The 18,476-nt window shown below is 44.8% G+C and overlaps 1 protein-coding gene across 4 annotated transcripts; it reads left to right on the top strand.

The window, feature by feature from the left end:
• The first annotated feature begins 324 nt into the window (after positions 1 to 324).
• On the top strand, positions 325 to 18,102 carry LOC110489679 (protein Aster-C). Of its 4 annotated transcripts, none has more exons than XM_021562440.3 (18): positions 325 to 908; positions 1,867 to 1,976; positions 4,210 to 4,348; positions 4,551 to 4,651; positions 4,905 to 5,000; positions 5,796 to 5,876; positions 9,529 to 9,653; positions 9,785 to 9,944; positions 10,153 to 10,309; positions 10,452 to 10,592; positions 12,492 to 12,610; positions 12,689 to 12,831; positions 13,298 to 13,401; positions 14,978 to 15,154; positions 15,340 to 15,403; positions 15,580 to 15,699; positions 16,327 to 16,432; positions 16,543 to 18,102. In XM_021562440.3, exons 2-18 carry the CDS (start codon positions 1,887 to 1,889, stop codon positions 16,606 to 16,608), a joined length of 1,989 nt encoding a protein of 662 aa, XP_021418115.3. In that variant the 5' UTR covers positions 325 to 908; positions 1,867 to 1,886; the 3' UTR covers positions 16,609 to 18,102. The 4 variants fall into 4 exon arrangements, with proteins under 4 accessions (XP_021418115.3, XP_021418116.3, XP_090055486.1 ...); XM_021562441.3 differs by having other exon boundaries at positions 669 to 908; positions 1,839 to 1,976; XM_090199360.1 differs by lacking the exon at positions 1,867 to 1,976 and having other exon boundaries at positions 693 to 908.
• The last annotated feature ends 374 nt before the right edge of the window (positions 18,103 to 18,476 follow it).

Here is an 18,476-nt window from a genome sequence, read left to right as displayed (position 1 = left end):
TGATGTATTGCATCCTGTGGCTGCCAATTAACATTATTTGAAATGGGAGTAGAGAGAACTGATTTGGTAATGCAGCTCTAGAACAAGATCTGTGAGGTTTGAACAGAACAAAGAATGATGGCTCTTTTTAGACCTGTTTGACAGCCACCAGTTAAAGTATGCAAATGATGATGAGCAAAGCATGACCATGGTGACAACTCCTTCGTGGTATTTTCCTCGATGGGCTGGGTCAGGTGAAAAGTTAATGCTACATTCATAACCAAGTGGGAAGGTGGTGATTACCCGCTGTGAAGTCATAAATAGAAGTTGGATGCATTCACATGCGTTGAACTCGTTGAGAAGTGCTGATTGACTAATGGCAAACATTACCCATGAACTAAAAGAACAGCTATCATGCTTGTGAACAAATTATTGTGTTCAAAAACCATTAGTAGATTGATTTTTATAAGTAATATTTTGTTGCATTTAACTGCTGTAAATGCTGTAATTTCCTTAGTAGGTGACGTCAGAATTCAACATGTGGAAGAAATCGGAGCTCATGGATGAGAGATTCGTTTCCCACTAGTAATTACCAGTTGGATGGCCGTTCAACTGATTTTTCCGTACTCGAATATGGTAAATACTACCTTCCCACTTGGTTATGAACGCAGCATCCGTCCACTCGTCTCACCTGTTATCAGGTGGACGGGCTTGCAGCACATATAGGCTATTTATGACGCCACACATTTATTTAAGGAACCTACCGGTGCACATTGCCGAAGGAAAGGCCTGAGTTAGTTTTGCATGAATGACACATGTCAAACGGAGCCGGTGGTGACATGCTTACAAGAATCTGGGTCTTCACAAAGCTTCATCCCGGACTCACATAGGACTCCGTGCAGAAGATAAAGATCTCGTGTCATTTCCAGGTAGGTTATGAATGTGCACAGTCTTTGACCTGCTTATTACTGACGTTGTATCCCACAGGAGATCGGATATGTGCCTCGTTCAAAACAACTTTAAAAAAAAGAGCTGACTGGGAAAAATGTTTTGACTGTCATCCAACTCGCTATTCCAAGTCGTTAACTGTATTGTATTGAAAGCAACTATGGTGATGGATGAGGAATTTGACAACTGGCCTGATGCGATCACACACTATTGCCACGTTCACGTGCTAGTCGGAACTAAGAAAACTCGGACATTTCAGACTGGTTGAACGCGGCACGTGTATAGCTACAACCAGTTAGTAAATCGGACATTTCCGAGTTTCCTAGTCCCGAATACCACCCAAACGTGACATGTAGGCCCGTATGCCAACGGAATTTGGCACAGTGGACGAGCAAATACGCATCTCCCTTTACGCAGTGTTTAGATATCATACAATCTTTTTAATCACTTGAGATTCGCACTGCTAAAATGTTTGCTCTTCATGTCCAGTCTTTTGAACTTACTGCGAACAAAATGGAAATGACAAGTTCGCCTGAGAGCGCAGAATATAAATATGAATTCAAAGTGATCAGAATGTATCAATTCATAGAACTAATGATATTAAATAATCTCAAAACACTTCTCATTCAGAACACAATGTTTCTCCTGGGTGACAGGCAGGGCAGGATAAACCAGTTTTGTTGTGCCTCTTTCTTTGTGCTCTCACTCTCTCATCAGAAAAGTGGGTTAAGTGAGAGTCCTGCATAGGATATCAATTCCATCCTCATACCTCTTAGCATGGTCTGCAAAGTTTGACCATCTTCAGTGGAGACCAGCCATGAACAAACAAATCCCTTTATAGCAGCAGGATGTCCAGTCCAGTAGTCCTGCTATACTGACATAGACTGCTGGAATTATCTTGTGTGCTAAAGCTACTAGGTCTCTATCTCTACTACCCAGTCAGCGGAACAGTGGATCTGATGGACCAGGTGTCCCGGTCAGGGGTGGGCACTGATGTCACAGATGAGACAGCCTCCATGGGGGAGTATAGGAACTCTGAGGATCATGAGGTAAGATACAGGGAGCCCCTCTGTTTACCTGTCTGTGACTATCATGCACTTACCCCTACATAGTATACACAGGAGGTTGGTGGCACCTTAATTGGGGAGAACAGGCTTGTGGTAATGACTGGAGTGTAATGGTATCAAAAACACCAAACGTATGGTTTCCAAGGTGTTTGATGCCATTCCCTTTGCTCCATTATGAGCCGTTCTCCCCTCAGCAGCTTCCTGTGATAGATATGCCATGAAGCCCGCCTACTCCCCACTCATACACACATCAAACCATCAACTGTTACTGCACTCTTGTGGAGAAGACCATTCTGACTATTCTCCAATGTGTTATGTAGACATATCATTACATTAGCTATTGACTTGATGTACTAGTGACACAACTACACGGGTTAGTGTTGGACTAGTAACCGAAAGGTTGCTGGATTGAATCCTCAAGCTGAAACGGTATAAATCTGTCGTTCTGCCCCTGAACACAGCAGTTCTGTGCACACTGTTCCCCGGTAGGCTGTCATTGTAAATAAGAATTAGTTCTTAACTGACCTGCCTAGTTAAATAAAATACATGTAGTTCAACTAGTAATCTAAATCTAGGTAGTGTTTTCAGTGGTTCTTTACTTTGTTTCTCCATGTAGTGGTGTAACTAAGTACTGGAACTAGACTAGTTTTTTTTTTTGTCAAAATAAATGTGGATGAAGTAGGCAATTTCCTTTTTTGGGCATCAGGCCTGCTTAATTCTCACTTCAAACAACCTTTTTGTGTTTAATAGGCTGAATGACACATTGTTAATGTACAGTGCTGTCAAAGTATTCAGACCCCTTGACTTTTCCCACATTTTGTTAGCCTCATTCTAAAATTGATTAAATAGTTCCCCCCTCTGAATCTACACACAATACTGACAAAGCAAAAATTGTTTTTTTTAGAAATGTTGGCAAATGTAATACAAATAAAACTCATCAGATTTACATAAGAATTCAGACCCTTGTCTCAGTACTTTGTTGAAACACCTTTGGCAATGATTACAGCCTCGACTCTTTAGTTAAATTTTTGTTTCATCAGACCAGATAATCTTGTTTCTCATGGTCTAAGACTCCTTTAGGTGCCTTTTGGCGGGCTGTCATGTACCTTTTTACTGAGGAATGGCTTCCGTCTGGTCACTCTACCATAAAGGTCTGATTGGTGGAGTGCTGCAGGGATGGTTGTCCTTCTGGAAGTTTCTTCTATCTCCACAGAGGAACTCTAGAGCTGTCAGTCACTATGTTGTTCTTGGTCACCTCCCTGACCAAGGCCCTTCTCCCCTGATTGCTCAGCTTGGCAGGGAGGCCAGCTCTAGGAAGAGTCTTGGTGGTTCCAAACTTCTTCCATTTAAGAATGATGGAGGCCACTGTGTTCTTGGGGACCTTCAATGCTGCAGATGTTTTTGGTACCCTTCCTGAGATCTGTGCCTCAATACAACCCTGTCTTTGACCTCTTGGCTTGGTTTTTGTTCTGACATGCACTGTCAACTGTTGGACCTTGTATAGAAAGGTGTGTGCCTTTCCAAATCATGTCCAATCAATTACATTTACTACAGGTGGACTCCAATCAAGTTGTAGAAACATCTCAAGGATTGTCAATGGAAACAGGATGCACCGGAGTTCAAATTCGAGTCACATAGCAAAGGGTCTGAATAGTTATGTAAATTATGGCATTTCTGTTTGATTTTAATACATTTGCTAAAATTTCAAAAACCTTTCGCTTTTTTAATTTTTTTTAAGTGTAATCCATTTTAGAATAGGTTTGTATCAAAGTGGAAAAAGTCAAGGGGTCTGAATACTTTCCGAAGGCACTGTATAACCCCAAACAGATCTGCTCTTGCAATTTGTAGTCTGACATTTCAGATTTGTATAATATAATTTCTCAGGAAGTAGTTTGGTTGTAGTGAACTACTTTTTCATAGGGGTAGCTTTAGTGTAGCCTAACTTATTTTGGTGTGAAGAAATAGATATTTTCAGAGTAGCTTCCCCAACACTGACAATGTACAATGCTTGTGGGGTGATACTGTTTTTCAGCTGCATTAGTGTTCAGTTCTTGGCCTTCTCTGTATTTACTGAATAGCGAGAGCATATTGACCAATTGTCAGATTAATATATTCTATATACTGAATTCAACAGAGGTTCAGCCAGCATGACCTCTGTAGTATAGTAATTCGTTTTCAAATGAGCTTTGATGTGATTCTAATGTTATTTCTGCAGCCTGTTAATCCGAGATCCGACCCTCTGGGCCAGTGTCTGGCCGCCCCCCAAGCCCTGCCTGCCCCCACCTACAAACAGAGGGTTGAGGAGTTTAGGAAGCTGTTCAGAGAACTGCCTGAGTCAGAGAGACTCATTGTGGGTGAGTTGTGTGTGTGTGTGAGAGAAAGAAGCCAGATACGGCTCCCCTATCACCATCTGTCAAAAAACCAAACATATCGGCACCTCTCTCACCAGACGTCCTAAGCTCCTACAGAGCTTACCTGCATATACCAGCACACCTGTACCTTACCTGTGTCTAAGTGTATACCCATCTCTCGCTGCGTCCCGTGTATTTTCCCCAGACTACACCTGTGCCCTCCAGAGAGACATTCTACTGCAGGGACGCCTCTACCTGTCGGAGAACTGGCTCTGTTTCTATAGCAATGTGTTTTGGGGGACAAAGGTGAGCTCACACATGAGGGAAAGGAAAAATAAAGGCACAGTTTTCTGTTTCGAGGATTAATTAAATTGGATAATGATATATCGTCAATATGTATATCAAATCAAATGTATTATATATATTGCATTATTCTGGTCGTGTTAAGGATGTGATCAGTGTGCTCTGGAATCGTAGATAGCCTAGAGTCTGAGGGACGTCTCTGTGGTCGTAGATAGCTTAGACTCTTGAGGGACAACACTGTGCTCTGTGGTCGTAGATAGTCTTGACTCTGAGGGACATCAAGGCCATGTACAGAGAGAAGACCGCACGGCTGATCCCCAACGCCATTCAGATCTGCACAGACTCTGAGAAGGTACAGTCACTCATACAACACCTGGGTTCTGTTCAATATCCCTGGACAGTTGCACTAACGCCTTGGACCAGAGCTAAGAGACCCTGTGCTTTTCATGGTTTAACCCATCAAGCAACTTTTCATGGTTTAACCCATCAAGCAACTTTTCATGGTTTAACCCATCAAGCAACTTTTCATGGTTTAACCCATCAAGCAACTTTTCATGGTTTAACCCGTCAAGCAACTTTTTATGGTTTAACCCATCAAGCAACTTTTCATGGTTTAACCCATCAAGCAACTTTTCATGGTTTAACCCGTCAAGCAACTTTTTATGGTTTAACCCATCAAGCAACTTTTCATGGTTTAACCCATCAAGCAACTTTTCATGGTTTAACCCATCAAGCAACTTTTCATGGTTTAACCCATCAAGCTACTTTTCATGGTTTAACCCATCAAGCAACTTTTCATGCTCAAGAGTACAGCAGCACTGACAAAATAACATGCTACTTACCCCTTCTGTCTCTCCTCAATGCAAATCAATAGACGGTTATCACTGCAATAATATTAAAGCAAAACTCCACACACAAACTATATTGTAGTACTTACTATATCCCAACATTTTTTGACATGCAAAACATTTTGGGACTAATATTTTTTTTGGGGGGAATCATATGATGCAAAATGCATCATACCGGCTGTATTTCTGTATTTTATTTCAGTAGTTATATATCTTGAAAACTTGATTGCTGATATGCAAAGCAGACAGTTTTTGGGGTTGAATTTTAATTTGAACTGAAGCGTCTCTCTTCCCTACAGTTGTTCTTCACTTCATTCTCAGCCAGAGAGAAGAGTTACCAGGGAGTGTTCCGGATGTGGCAGAACACACTGATGGACAAGGTGAGGCACAGATCAGCTGACAGCGACCTCATATAACCTCACTTCACTCACTGGGGGATGCATCCCAAATGGCACCCTATTCCCTATAAAGTGCACTACTTTTAACCCGGGCCCTGTGCCATATTCAGGATGCACCCTGGGTGTAAAGTACTGTTAGCTATGGCAGGTCCACGGTTCTGTTTATGTTGAAACACCATCGGCTGTCCTGTCCAGATAGAGCATTGTGTGGATATGGATTGAGGGCTGTCAAAAACACTGGAAATGGGACACCCAGAATGTCCCCTCCTTTCAACACTGGGCCTTTTCCACACCCAGTTACACACTACCCTGCCCCCCCCCCTTCCAACATTGTTGTCACCATGGTTTTGGTTGTCTCGACAGCAAGCATTTCTATGGCAAGGGCATTTCTATAAGTAGGAGTTATGTTAAGCACAGATCTAGGATCATCTTCCCCTCACTCAATCCTACCCTTGACAACAAGTTAAACTGACCTTGGCTCTGTGTCTAAAAGGCAACGTGTTCCCGGTAATCACCTATGGAATGGCATTGATCCAGTGACATGAAGAAAGTCAACGACTAGATAACCCTACAACATGGACACTATCTGGTTATCATAGCTCCATGCAACTTATCTGGAGTCCTATTTAGTATGCAAGGCTTTGGTGACTTTACCCTGGCAGACTGCTCTTATCTAATCAATCCTGAGTACACACCATGCTCCTCGGACTGGCCCCATGCCCCTAACATTCGGTTATTATGTAGTATACAAGGGGAATAGAAGTACATTTTATAATGTACTCGCTCTTTTGATAGCAGAGTGGGGCTAAAACATTCTAGCACCTGGAATGAATGCAAACTCTATGGCCAACTAGTGCAATACCCGGAAGACTGTGGACCAAGGGAATTAAGCTGTGCAAACAACTCCACAATAACACTAGTGTGACTCGGGAGTTAGCGAATGACGGTAAAGTTCAATGACCCCTCAAGGTGTGGCTAGGAAGGTTTATTTGCTTAAGACAGAAAGAGCTGTCTTTTCATTACCTATCCATTCTTCAGGGCAGTCGTTCGCATTACGCCACAAAGAGGCTATTCATCAACCGATCTGATTTTCGTTGTCACTGAACCAGAGTTTTGGCATTCAGTAGAGTTGTTATCGAGGTTACCTATCTCTGTATCAATGGGTGGAGCGCTCGTGTTCCAATTGTCGGGCTGAGGGCGCTAGGACTTCCTGATTGTTTTGTGACAGTGTAGAGATTATCACAGTTCAGTCCAGAGACCAGAGCAGAGTAAAATGGCTACCGAGAAGTAAGTAAAACATATTTTAAAATTGTTATTTTGACTTGATTGGTAACAAGTGACTGATTATTCATCTAAATGATGATCGGGTGTGTGTGATTTGGATTGAAGAAACTGGTTCTATATGGGGCTTGCTTGAATGGATTCTGTTGAATGGGCAGGGCTGGATTTGGGGTCTTGGGGCACCTACTTTATTTTCAGATTTTTTAAAAGCTAATTATCTGCAATTCGACATATTTTGTCATGGCTTATGACGTGTTTTATCTGCTATCTGGGGGGTCTCTGACCTCCAGGGCAGGTGCCCCGCGTGCCTGTTTGTAGGAAATCAATCTTAATAAATTGTTTTTTTGAACGATTGAACAAACTCAAAATACATTTCTAATCTACATTTACTTATTATTCTCCCTCCATATAGTTTAAAAAATATACTTTGTATTTGTCATAGTGTCCATAAACAATCTACACTCAGCAAAAAAATAAATAAACGTCCTCTCACTGTCAACTGGATATATTTTCAGCAAACTTAACGTGTAAATATTTGTATGACCATAACAAAATTCAACAACTGAGACATAAACTGAACAAGTTCCACAGACATGTGACTAACAGAAATTCAATAATGTGTCCCTGAACAAAGGGAGGGGTCAAAATCAAAAGTAAGTCAGTATCTGGTGTGGCCACCAGCTGCATTAAGTACTGCAGTGCATCTCCTCATGGACTGCACCAGATTTGCCAGTTCTTGCTGTGAGATGTTATCCCACTCTTCCACCAAGGCACCTGCAAGTTCCCAGACATTTTTTGGGGGAATGGCCCTAGCCCTCGCCCTCCGATCCAACAGGTCCCAGACGTGCTCAATGGGATTGAGATCCGGGCTCGTTGCTGGCCATGGCAGAAAACTGACATTCCTGTCTTGCAGGTGGCATTGTCATGCTGGAGGGTCATGTCAGGATGAGCCTACAGGAAGGGTACCACATGAGGGAGGAGGATGTATTCCCTGTAATGCACAGCGTTGAGATTGCCTGCAATGACAACAAGCTCAGTTTGATGATGCTGTGACACCCCCGCCTCAGACTATGAAGGAACCTCCACCTCCAAATCGATCCCGCTCCAGAGTTCAGGCCTCGGTGTAACGCTCATTCCTTCAACGATAAACGTGAATCTGACCATCACCCCTGGTGAGACAAAACCGTGACTCGTCAGTGAAGAGCACTTTTTTTACCAGTCCTGTCTGGTCCAGTGACGGTGAGTTTGTGTACATAGGCGATGTTGTTGCCGGTGATGTCTGGTGAGGACCTGCCTTACAACAGGCCTACAAGCCCTCAGTCCAGCCTCTCTCACCCTATTGCGGACAGTCTGAGCACTGATGGAGGGATTGTGCGTTCCTGGAGTAACTCGGGCAGTTTTTGCCATCCGGGATCTGTCCCGCAGGTGTGATGTACGGATCCTGTGCAGGTGTTGCTACACGTGGTCTGCCAATGCAAGGACGATCAGCTGTCCGTCCTGTCTCCCTGTAGCCCAGTCTTAGGCGTCTCACAGTACGGACATTGCAATTTATTGCCACATCTGCAGTCCTCATGGCTCATTGCAGCATGCCTAAGGCACATTCATGCAGATGAGCAGGGACCCTGGGCATCTTTCCTTTGGTGTTTTTCAGAGTCAGTAGAAAGGCCTCTTGAGTGTACTAAGTTTTCATAACTGTGACCTTAATTGCCTACCGTCTGTAAGCTGTTAGTGTCTGAACAACCGTTCCACAGGTACATGTTCATTAATTGTTTATGGTTCATTGAACAAGCATGGGAAACAGTGTTTAAACCCTTTACAATGAAGATCTGTGAAGGTATTTGGATTTTTACGAAATATCTTTGAAAGACAGGGTCCTGAAGAAGGGACGTTTCTTTTTTTGCTGAGTATATTTTGTAGCTATTAGTCAATAGCTATAGGCTACAATTTAACTGCGCAAGGTAGCAGCTATCGTCTTTGCGTCAGTTCTTTTATATAATTGTTTGCATTTCTTAAGCGCTAATCTACAGTGAGTTGCTTTTTGATATCTTGTGGCATCAGTGTGGAGCAGGTTAGGGCTGTTTTGTTTGGTTGAAACTAAGACTGGAGGTGATGTGAGATTCATGCACAGGTAGAAAATGGTTATGCTGGAGGAAGCCAGACAGAGGAATTAATCCTCATGATTTTGACTATTGAGCTCTTGCAAGCTATAGCCTACAAGCAGCTGACGGATGATGGAACTGTGTACACCAAAATCTGTTGCTTTTCCATGATACCAAAAATCTAATCATACCCCACTGTTTGTCTGTTCCTCCCAATTAAACCCCCTCTCTCCTCTGTCCTCTCTCTCTCCTAGCCATTGACTAGTCTGGAGCTGTGGCTGGTGGTCAAGCAGCACTATGGTAATGATCTGGGCCTGAGCCATGAAGAAATGGAGAGTCTACAGGGATCTGCAGAATCAACCACGCAGACACACACTAGGTGAGGACTAGCAGGACTCTTCATCTATCTTATCTATCAATCTGGTGCTGCATGGTGAACAGCATGCATTCACCTATATCTGTCTGACTGACACATTTCTTTAATCTGTTTCCCCATCTGGTCCCTGGCAGCCTGACCATGAGGCCCGGTGGAGAGGACTCTGGGAGGCTGGAGAGGCCGTCTACTCTGCGCCTCCAGCCAGGGGATCAGGGCTCCTTTGAGCCCAACACGCCCCAGGGAGAGGACTTACCCTCACCTCTCGGAGAGAGCACCGCCAATTCGAGGAATGCGGTACGACACCTGGCATGTTAATGTCACAAAAGGCTTGGATGATATTAAGTGATCTCTGTAGAGGCATACTGTCTCCATATTGTTTCTTCATTGTCTGAGTTTTGCAAATGAAGGATGAGTCCCATTGATGGCATACATGTACATAGCAAGGCTTCCATAGCCAGAGTGACAGAAAGAGTGACATTGCCATTGTGTTTGTGTCCTACAGGATGATGCTCACAGCACCTCGTCTCAGTGCACTTCTGACCCATCCCTGGACCGCTCTGCCCCGGAGAGAGTCTCCAAGCGCTCAGAGCTCTCTCTGGACCTCAACACTAACCTGGACCACTTCTCTGAACAGAGCGCAGAGGAGAGCGCAGAGGAGGGTAAGAATGATTCCCAAATGTGTTTGTTAAATGCATGCATCTTTAGAGTATGTGTTTGTGTGATGCTATTGACACCATCTTAGATGTGTTTTCAGAGGCATTCCTCAGATCATGTTAACCCCTCTCCCGGTGTCTCTTATAGAGGAGAGGGTGTGTGTCTCTGAGCAGCAGGGCAGGCTTTATGTGAACAAGGTCTTCAACATCAGCGCAGAGAAGATGTTTGAGCTGCTCTTTACTGACTCCCACTTCATGCGAAGATTCATGAACGCCAGGAAGATCACCAGTGAGTCATCACCCCATCCACCCTAAACACTCCCTGTTATGTCGCAGTCCTCAACACTCTCTGTTATGTCGCAGTCCTCAACACTCTCTGTTATGTCGCAGTCCTCAACACTCTCTGTTATGTCGCAGTCCTCAACACTCCCTGTTATGGCGCACAGTCCTCAACACTCCCTGTTATGGCGCACAGTCCTCAACACTCCCTGTTATGGCGCACAGTCCTCAACACTCCCTGTTATGGCGCACAGTCCTCAACACTCCCTGTTATGGCGCACAGTCCTCAACACTCCCTGTTATGGCGCACAGTCCTCAACACTCCCTGTTATGGCGCACAGTCCTCAACACTCCCTGTTATGGCGCACAGTCCTCAACACTCCCTGTTATGGCGCACAGTCCTCAACACTCCCTGTTATGGCGCACAGTCCTCAACACTCCCTGTTATGGCGCACAGTCCTCAACACTCCCTGTTATGGCGCACAGTCCTCAACACTCCCTGTTATGGCGCACAGTCCTCAACACTCCCTGTTATGGCGCACAGTCCTCAACACTCCCTGTTATGGCGCACAGTCCTCAACACTCCCTGTTATGGCGCACAGTCCTCAACACTCCCTGTTATGGCGCACAGTCCTCAACACTCCCTGTTATGGCGCACAGTCCTCAACACTCCCTGTTATGGCGCACAGTCCTCAACACTCCCTGTTATGGCGCACAGTCCTCAACACTCCCTGTTATGGCGCACAGTCCTCAACACTCCTTGTTATGGCGCACAGTCCTCAACACTCCCTGTTATATATGGCGCACAGTCCTCAACACTCCCTGTTATATATGGCGCACAGTCCTCAACACTCCCTGTTATATATGGCGCACAGTCCTCAACACTCCCTGTTATATATGGCGCACAGTCCTCAACACTCCCTGTTATATATGGCGCACAGTCCTCAACACTCCCTGTTATATATGGCGCACAGTCCTCAACACTCCCTGTTATATATGGCGCACAGTCCTCAACACTCCCTGTTATATATGGCGCACAGTCCTCAACACTCCCTGTTATATATGGCGCACAGTCCTCAACACTCCCTGTTATATATGGCGCACAGTCCTCAACACTCCCTGTTATATATGGCGCACAGTCCTCAACACTCCCTGTTATATATGGCGCACAGTCCTCAACACTCCCTGTTATATATGGCGCACAGTCCTCAACACTCCCTGTTATATATGGCGCACAGTCCTCAGCTTGTGATGAGTAATCCATCCTAATCAATCTTTTGAATGTGAATGCCAGAGTTGTTGTAATTTCTAAATTGGGATGTGCACAACGAGGGGCCACAGTGGCTCCTGGCTTTGCATACAGTACTCACACATGCAGTCAGATCCTTTTGGGGGCCCTAAGTAAACATTTGTTTGGAGGGCCCCTCTGCCTTACTAAACAATGGTGGAGGGACAGAGAAAAATGTGCAGTTTTATACACAGTTTACCATGGGGCAGAGAGATATTTAAAACTAAAGTGTATATCTGAGTGAGCGTGATTAACAACATTTAATGGGGGCCCACCCAGTCAGTTATTTGTCCATGATTGCTAAAAGTTTAGAACGTCTAGACTAACTTACCAATCTATAAAATGTTAGCTGGCTTGGCTAGATGAGTGACTGACATAAGAGAAACTGCTGATGCACAACCAAATTTCGAAATTTAGTTGAGACCCGACCTGAGTATTTTTTTGGGGGGAGGAGATTGATCCGCAGGCCTACAAAGGGGGGGGAGGCGGCGCGGCGCGGCGCATGTGCCCATCCCTGGTCCAAATGTGGTGTGTGTGAAATAATTCAGGCCTTTCCATTTCAGTGCAGTACCAAATAGAATAATAGGTGTGTTTTGTTAACCTATGTGTGATTGTCTTTAGATGCCAGCTTTGCCCCGTGGCAGAGTGAAGCGTCAGGCGCCATGAAGAGGAGTCTCAACTACACCATCGCCATCACCAACCCTCTGGTGGGCAAGTTCTCCACCGCCACAGAGAACCAGGTGAGCCCAGGTCTGCAGGGTGTGTGTGTGTGTTGTGTAGTGTGTTTTCCAGAGTGTGTAACTCTGTTGTCCTGTCAGATCCTGTACAAGGAATCCAGGGAGGGTCAGTACTACCTCGTCGATGCGGAAGTCTACACACACGACGTCCCGTACCACGACTACTTCTACACTCAGAACCTCTACTGTATCATCCGCCACTCCAAACACAAGTGTCGACTCAGGTGAGCAGCAGTGACAACACACCCTTCAGACATTTAATATTTGCTCTGTTTACTTTAGTGTAAGGACTTTTAGGGTATTGGGGTTGAGTTTCTCATTGTGGTCAGTCTTTGTTCAGTGCAAAGGTGCCTTTACATGTTTCCCACTGGGCACAGATGTCAATTCGATGTCTATTCCATGTCGGTTCAACCAACTTTCACTGATGTGAAAATAAGGTTCATTCAACCAGTGTGTGCCCAGTGGGTTTTGTGTGTCAAAGACCAATATCCTTTAGGAAAGGTAAATTCACTTCCACATATTGCTGGCCTATGTACTGTTGGTTCTCTCTTCTTGCTGGTAGCTATTGGTCAGTTCCTGATTACAGAGAACGAAAATCAGCACTGTTTGGTACTTGAGAGTTTGTGGTGACTAATTACCCATGTAACTGATTAAAATACAACTGTAGAGTTGATGTGCTGATGTGTTCAGGGTGTATACTGATGTGAAGTATAAGAAGCAGCCGTGGGGGCTGGTCAAGTCCTTTATCACCAAGAACTCCTGGAGCGGCCTGGAGGACTACTTCAGACACCTGGGTGAGTAGCAGCCTTGGAGATCTCGTCTTTCTTCCACGCCAACTTTCAGAATCTCTATCTATCACTCCCTTTGGTTCCTTCCTCGGGCGTTATTGTTTGTTTCATGTCTGTACGCTACTCGTGTTTCTTGTTTTGTTCTGTTGTTTGTGTATTAAATTCACTCCCTGTACTTGCTTCCCGATTTTGTTAGTGTACGCGTGACCCTACACTTTCTCCAATGAGTCTCTGCCTGTGAGTGTGTTGGGTTGGCCATAATAAACTCCTGCTCTCTAAGTATGTTGCTGCTTCACTGGTTTCTGTCCATCACCCACTCTCCTATACTGTATAACGACCCGTCACCCCCTCTCCTATACTGTATAACGACCCGTCACCCCCTCTCCTATAGTGTATAACGACCCGTCACCCCCTCTCCTATACTGTATAACGACCCGTCACCCCCTCTCCTATACTGTATAACGACCCGTCACCCCCTCTCCTATAGTGTATAATGACCCGTCACCCCCTCTCCTATACTGTATAACGACCCGTCACCCCCTCTCCTATACTGTATAACGACCCGTCACCCCCTCTCCTATACTGTATAACGACCCGTCACCCCCTCTCCTATACTGTATAACGACCCGTCACCCACTCTCCTATACTGTATAACGACCCGTCACCCACTCTCCTATACTGTATAACGACCCGTCACCCACTCTCCTATACTGTATAACGACCCGTCACCCACTCTCCTATACTGTATAACGACCCGTCACCCACTCTCCTATACTGTATAACGACCCGTCACCCACTCTCCTATACTGTATAACGACCCGTCACCCACTCTCCTATACTGTATAACGACCCGTCACCCACTCTCCTATACTGTATAACGACCCGTCACCCACTCTCCTATACTGTATAACGACCCGTCACCCACTCTCCTATACTGTATAACGACCCGTCACCCACTCTCCTATAGTGTATAACGACCCGTCACCCCCTCTCCTATACTGTATAACGACCCGTCACCCCCTCTCCTATAGTGTATAACGACCCGTCACCCCCTCTCCTATACTGTATAACGACCCGTCCCCCGCTCTCCTATACTGTATAACGACCCGTCCCCCGCTCTCCTATACTGTATAACGACCCGTCACCCCTTCTCCTATAGTGTGTGACGACCCGTCCCCCGCTCTCCTATAGTGTGTGACGACCCGTCCCCCGCTCTCCTATAGTGTGTGACGACCCGTCCCCCGCTCTCCTATACTGTGTGACGACCCGTCCCCCGCTCTCCTATACTGTGTGACGTGACGACCCCTCTCCTATAGTGTGTGTGACGACCCCTCGCCCCCTCTCCTATACTGTATAACGACCCGTCTTCGTCACCCGCTCCAGTCTCGTCAGAGTAGATCTGAATCAAAGCCCTGCACTGACAGTCCAACTCGCCTCATGAGAAGTCAATTAGAACCCCCCCACCCACAGATTGCACGGCAGTCCTCTCTACATAACCCTTACCACCTCTGCTAGTCATTTATCCACCCCCTTTTTCCAAGGCATTTAACCTGACTTTTCCTTTCACCCTATGTCATCACAGAATCGGAGCTGATGGAAGAGGAGGCGGAGCTGAACCAGGGAGGCGGAGACCATGGTAAGACAATTGGCGGGCTGCGTCACCGGCGGAGGAGGACATTCAGTCGGACACTACAGGAGCACCTGAACCCCAGCAACCAGTACAGGCCTGACCTAGATCCTCACAGAGAGGGCAACACGGGTACATGTTCTTCTGTTATTTAGCCCTGGACAACCATCTTCTGCACACATGAATAACATTACATATACAATACAAACAATCAGTAATCAAGCACATGACTTGATCACCTATAAAATGCACAGTCATCCGTCTTCCATTCAAGCTGTGTCTCCTGTAATGACTTCCTGTCTCCGGTTGTGTGTCAGATCCCATGGATATGAAGGGTCCACAGTGGAACGTCTCTACCATCGTAGCTGGGATGAGCATCATGTAAGTCAACACTCAAAGCATAAATCAGCATGCAACCTTTCTATTGTCTGAGTACATTCTGCTCCATGAGCTCAAACAGTACTTAGGCGTGTGTGTATTTGCAGTATATTAGCCAGGTGTTTGTTGAACTCAAATAATCAGAAACCTTACTGCCTCCTCTCTCTTGCTCTTCCCAGTATGCTGATCCTAACAGTACTGAACCTGGGGCTGTTCTTTAAGCTGTGGGCCATGGAGGACGTGGTCACACGCATGTACCTGAGCACCAAGAACCGCCTCCGGGAGAGGGCCGAGAGCAGGTAGGCTGCTGCACACTGAGTGAAAGCATACGAGTACTTCTCTCTGGGTGGCTGAGGCCTTGTTCCAAGACTTAGGTGGGAGAGACTGAAGGGACATCTCTGACCAACATCCCACATAACCTGCACATGACCATCTGATCTTTTATCACTCCAGTGTTAATCTGCTAAATTGTAATTATTCGCCTCCTCTTGCCTTTTGCACACAATGTATATAGACTCTTTTTTTCTTTTTTTCTACTGTGTTATTGACTTGTTTATTGTTTACTCCATGTGTAACTCTGTGTTGTCTGTTCACACTGCTGTGATTTATCTTGGCCAGGTCGCAGTTGTAAATGAGAACTTGTTCTCAACTAGCCTACCTGGATAAATAAAGGTGAAATAAAAAAAATAAAAAAATTGACAGCCCGACTAGCCAAAATCTATAACCTAACCTTAAGCAAACCTCTAACCCTAATCTAATTTGAACAAATTAAATATTGTTTTGGTCAGCCACATCCCCTTAGTTTACCTGATTTGGAAGCATCCTTTCCTTCTCCATTCCTTGGCGTAATCACTGCTCTGACGATTGGGTTGGTGTGAGCTATGTTGAGGAATTCTCTCTCCTGTTGTCTTTGTCCGTCTCCTCAGTTTTGCCCCAGACTTTAGTCCCGGACCGGCCCCTCCACACAGGACCAGAGAGGAGACTCTGCTGCTGAAAGCTGTTCTACAGGACTCCATCAACCTACTGGAGCAGGTGAGTCAGATGACCAGCTGTGTTGGTGTGTCAGTGTCACAGCCTCCCAGATGACCCCTGCAGGTGTATCTGGACGGTCATTGACCGTTTTCTTCCTATTTTCTCTACAGCTCCGCTGCTCTCTATTGGTGCTTCAGCAGAACTTTGTAACCAATAGGACAGCAACGCCTCAGTGACGCCGTCGTGATTTCACTACGCCCTATGAACCCTGGGGTCGTAAAGGCTACGGGGATGCGCCTCAGAGGACTCACTCTCCCAAGTAGGGGTGTTGCTATAGGGAATACCCACACACCGACTACTTGTTACTAAGAGCAACAACGGTACAAGTCCCAGGGCCATTGATAGTGTGTTACTAGGTGGATGAATGTATTTTTAAAGTTCAACTGTTGGTCCTGCGCTGTGGTGGAAGAGAATGGTTCCCAAACATCACCAACACTGGGAGGCGACTGTTGGACTTGGGTTTATGTGAGGTTCTATTGTCTGTTGGGTTAGGGAGTACTTTATTCTTCCTTAATGTTCTGGGGTTACAGTGATTAAGTTGAAGTTCTTCTGGACTACTGTATATTCCATGCAGTCCCAGCATGCCTCACTGCGTACCCCTTCCATTGCCAAGCTCATCACAGCAGATGAGCCAATGATGTTATAGAAATAAATCCCAATGTAAGATTTTTACTTTTTGCACAAGTGCCTTGTGTACTTTTTATGTTTTTAGATTTATTTAGAATACATTTTTTTTCAATTAGAAAATACTTTGAATGTAATTTATTAATAATATTTGAATGGCTGTGGGTTTCTGCTCGTGTAAATGTGAATAATTATGCTGTTTTGGATTGACAGATGACGCATTTAAAAAGAGAAAATTATCTTTGGGTGGTTTTGCAGCTGGTTTGTAAATATACAGCAGAGCTCAAGATCAGTGTTGTATTTAGAAGGGTGCAATGTTCTGAACACTGCAGATAGAAATGTCTTCTATAAAGCTGTCATGAATCCTTATTCTACATGATGGAGAAGCTTGTTTGTTCTACATAATATAGTTCTATCTGAACCTTCTGTAATGTTGCACCCCACTGAACACACGCCCAGGTGAACTTTCTCAGGACTAATTGGTTGGAGCTAAAATATGCAAATAATAATACTGATTGCATTTTGTTAATTACGTTAAAGTCCTGATGACCGTTCCATATACAATAAGCTAAATTAAGAGGGTTAGTGAATGTTCTGTAATTCATATTCATTCCACATGATGGTAAAACAAACCCATTCAGGAAGCCACGTCACTCAAACACTGCACTGCATATCTGTACACCCACTATAAGAATTTGAGCAGCGGATTCTGAGTTGAATCCACACTAGTGCCTTGTTAGCTTTGTTTTTTTTTTAAATTGTTAATCACCATTTTACATTTTCTCAAACAAATGCCACTCGTGTGTGGCGGTAAAATGTTATATTGTATGTCAAACCCATCCTTGTTCTATAATTGCACAGGAATCTTCCATAGTTTTGTTTGATGTTTACATTGCATTAGTGTAAACTATGGGATGTGACTAGTTTAAGGGTACACACTATTTGTTTTCCACACTATCCATATATGAAGTTGAATTACCTTGGCTATTTTGCACATTTGTAAGACATATTTGATGCTTTGAATAAAGAAACCATATTTCTCCACATATTATTGTTAATGTGAGGTGGGGGTACGGCATGCTAAAAGCACTGACTACAATCAGGATCTTTATACCTTGATCCTAATTCTCTGGGGAGGGTACATAACAGGATTTACTAACCACATGTGAGAGTGCGTTAGTGGTTACTTCACTTTGTTGAAATACCACCCATGCATTTGTGCTGGCAGTCTGAAGGTGGGTGGTTCGTTAGTATTGGTCTCGTGGGACCAGGTTTGGGACCATGCACAGATACACCCCTCCCCCGTGTTTCGATTGTCCGTGAAGTATTTGTACCAGCTCCAGAAGTCTGATGCTGCATATTCCGTAACTGTAGTTGAGCGAAGTCCTTAAAGGTAGTCTCCGAGAGATGAAGTAGACCG

Source organism: Oncorhynchus mykiss, chromosome 15 (assembly GCF_057628025.1).
Source record: "Oncorhynchus mykiss isolate SJ-2025 chromosome 15, ASM5762802v1, whole genome shotgun sequence".
NCBI classification, from domain to species: Eukaryota; Metazoa; Chordata; class Actinopteri; order Salmoniformes; family Salmonidae; genus Oncorhynchus; species Oncorhynchus mykiss.
This window is presented reverse-complemented; position numbering and strand designations above follow the sequence as displayed.

Coding starts and splice junctions, on each gene's coding strand:
- LOC110489679 (XM_021562440.3), top strand. CDS start 1,887: ATGGACCAGGTGTCCCGGTCAGGGGTGGGCACTGATGTCACAGATGAG. Junction 5,001..5,795: donor TCTGCACAGACTCTGAGAAG/GTACAGTCACTC, acceptor TCTTCCCTACAG/TTGTTCTTCACTTCATTCTC. Junction 10,310..10,451: donor AGAGGAGAGCGCAGAGGAGG/GTAAGAATGATT, acceptor TGTCTCTTATAG/AGGAGAGGGTGTGTGTCTCT.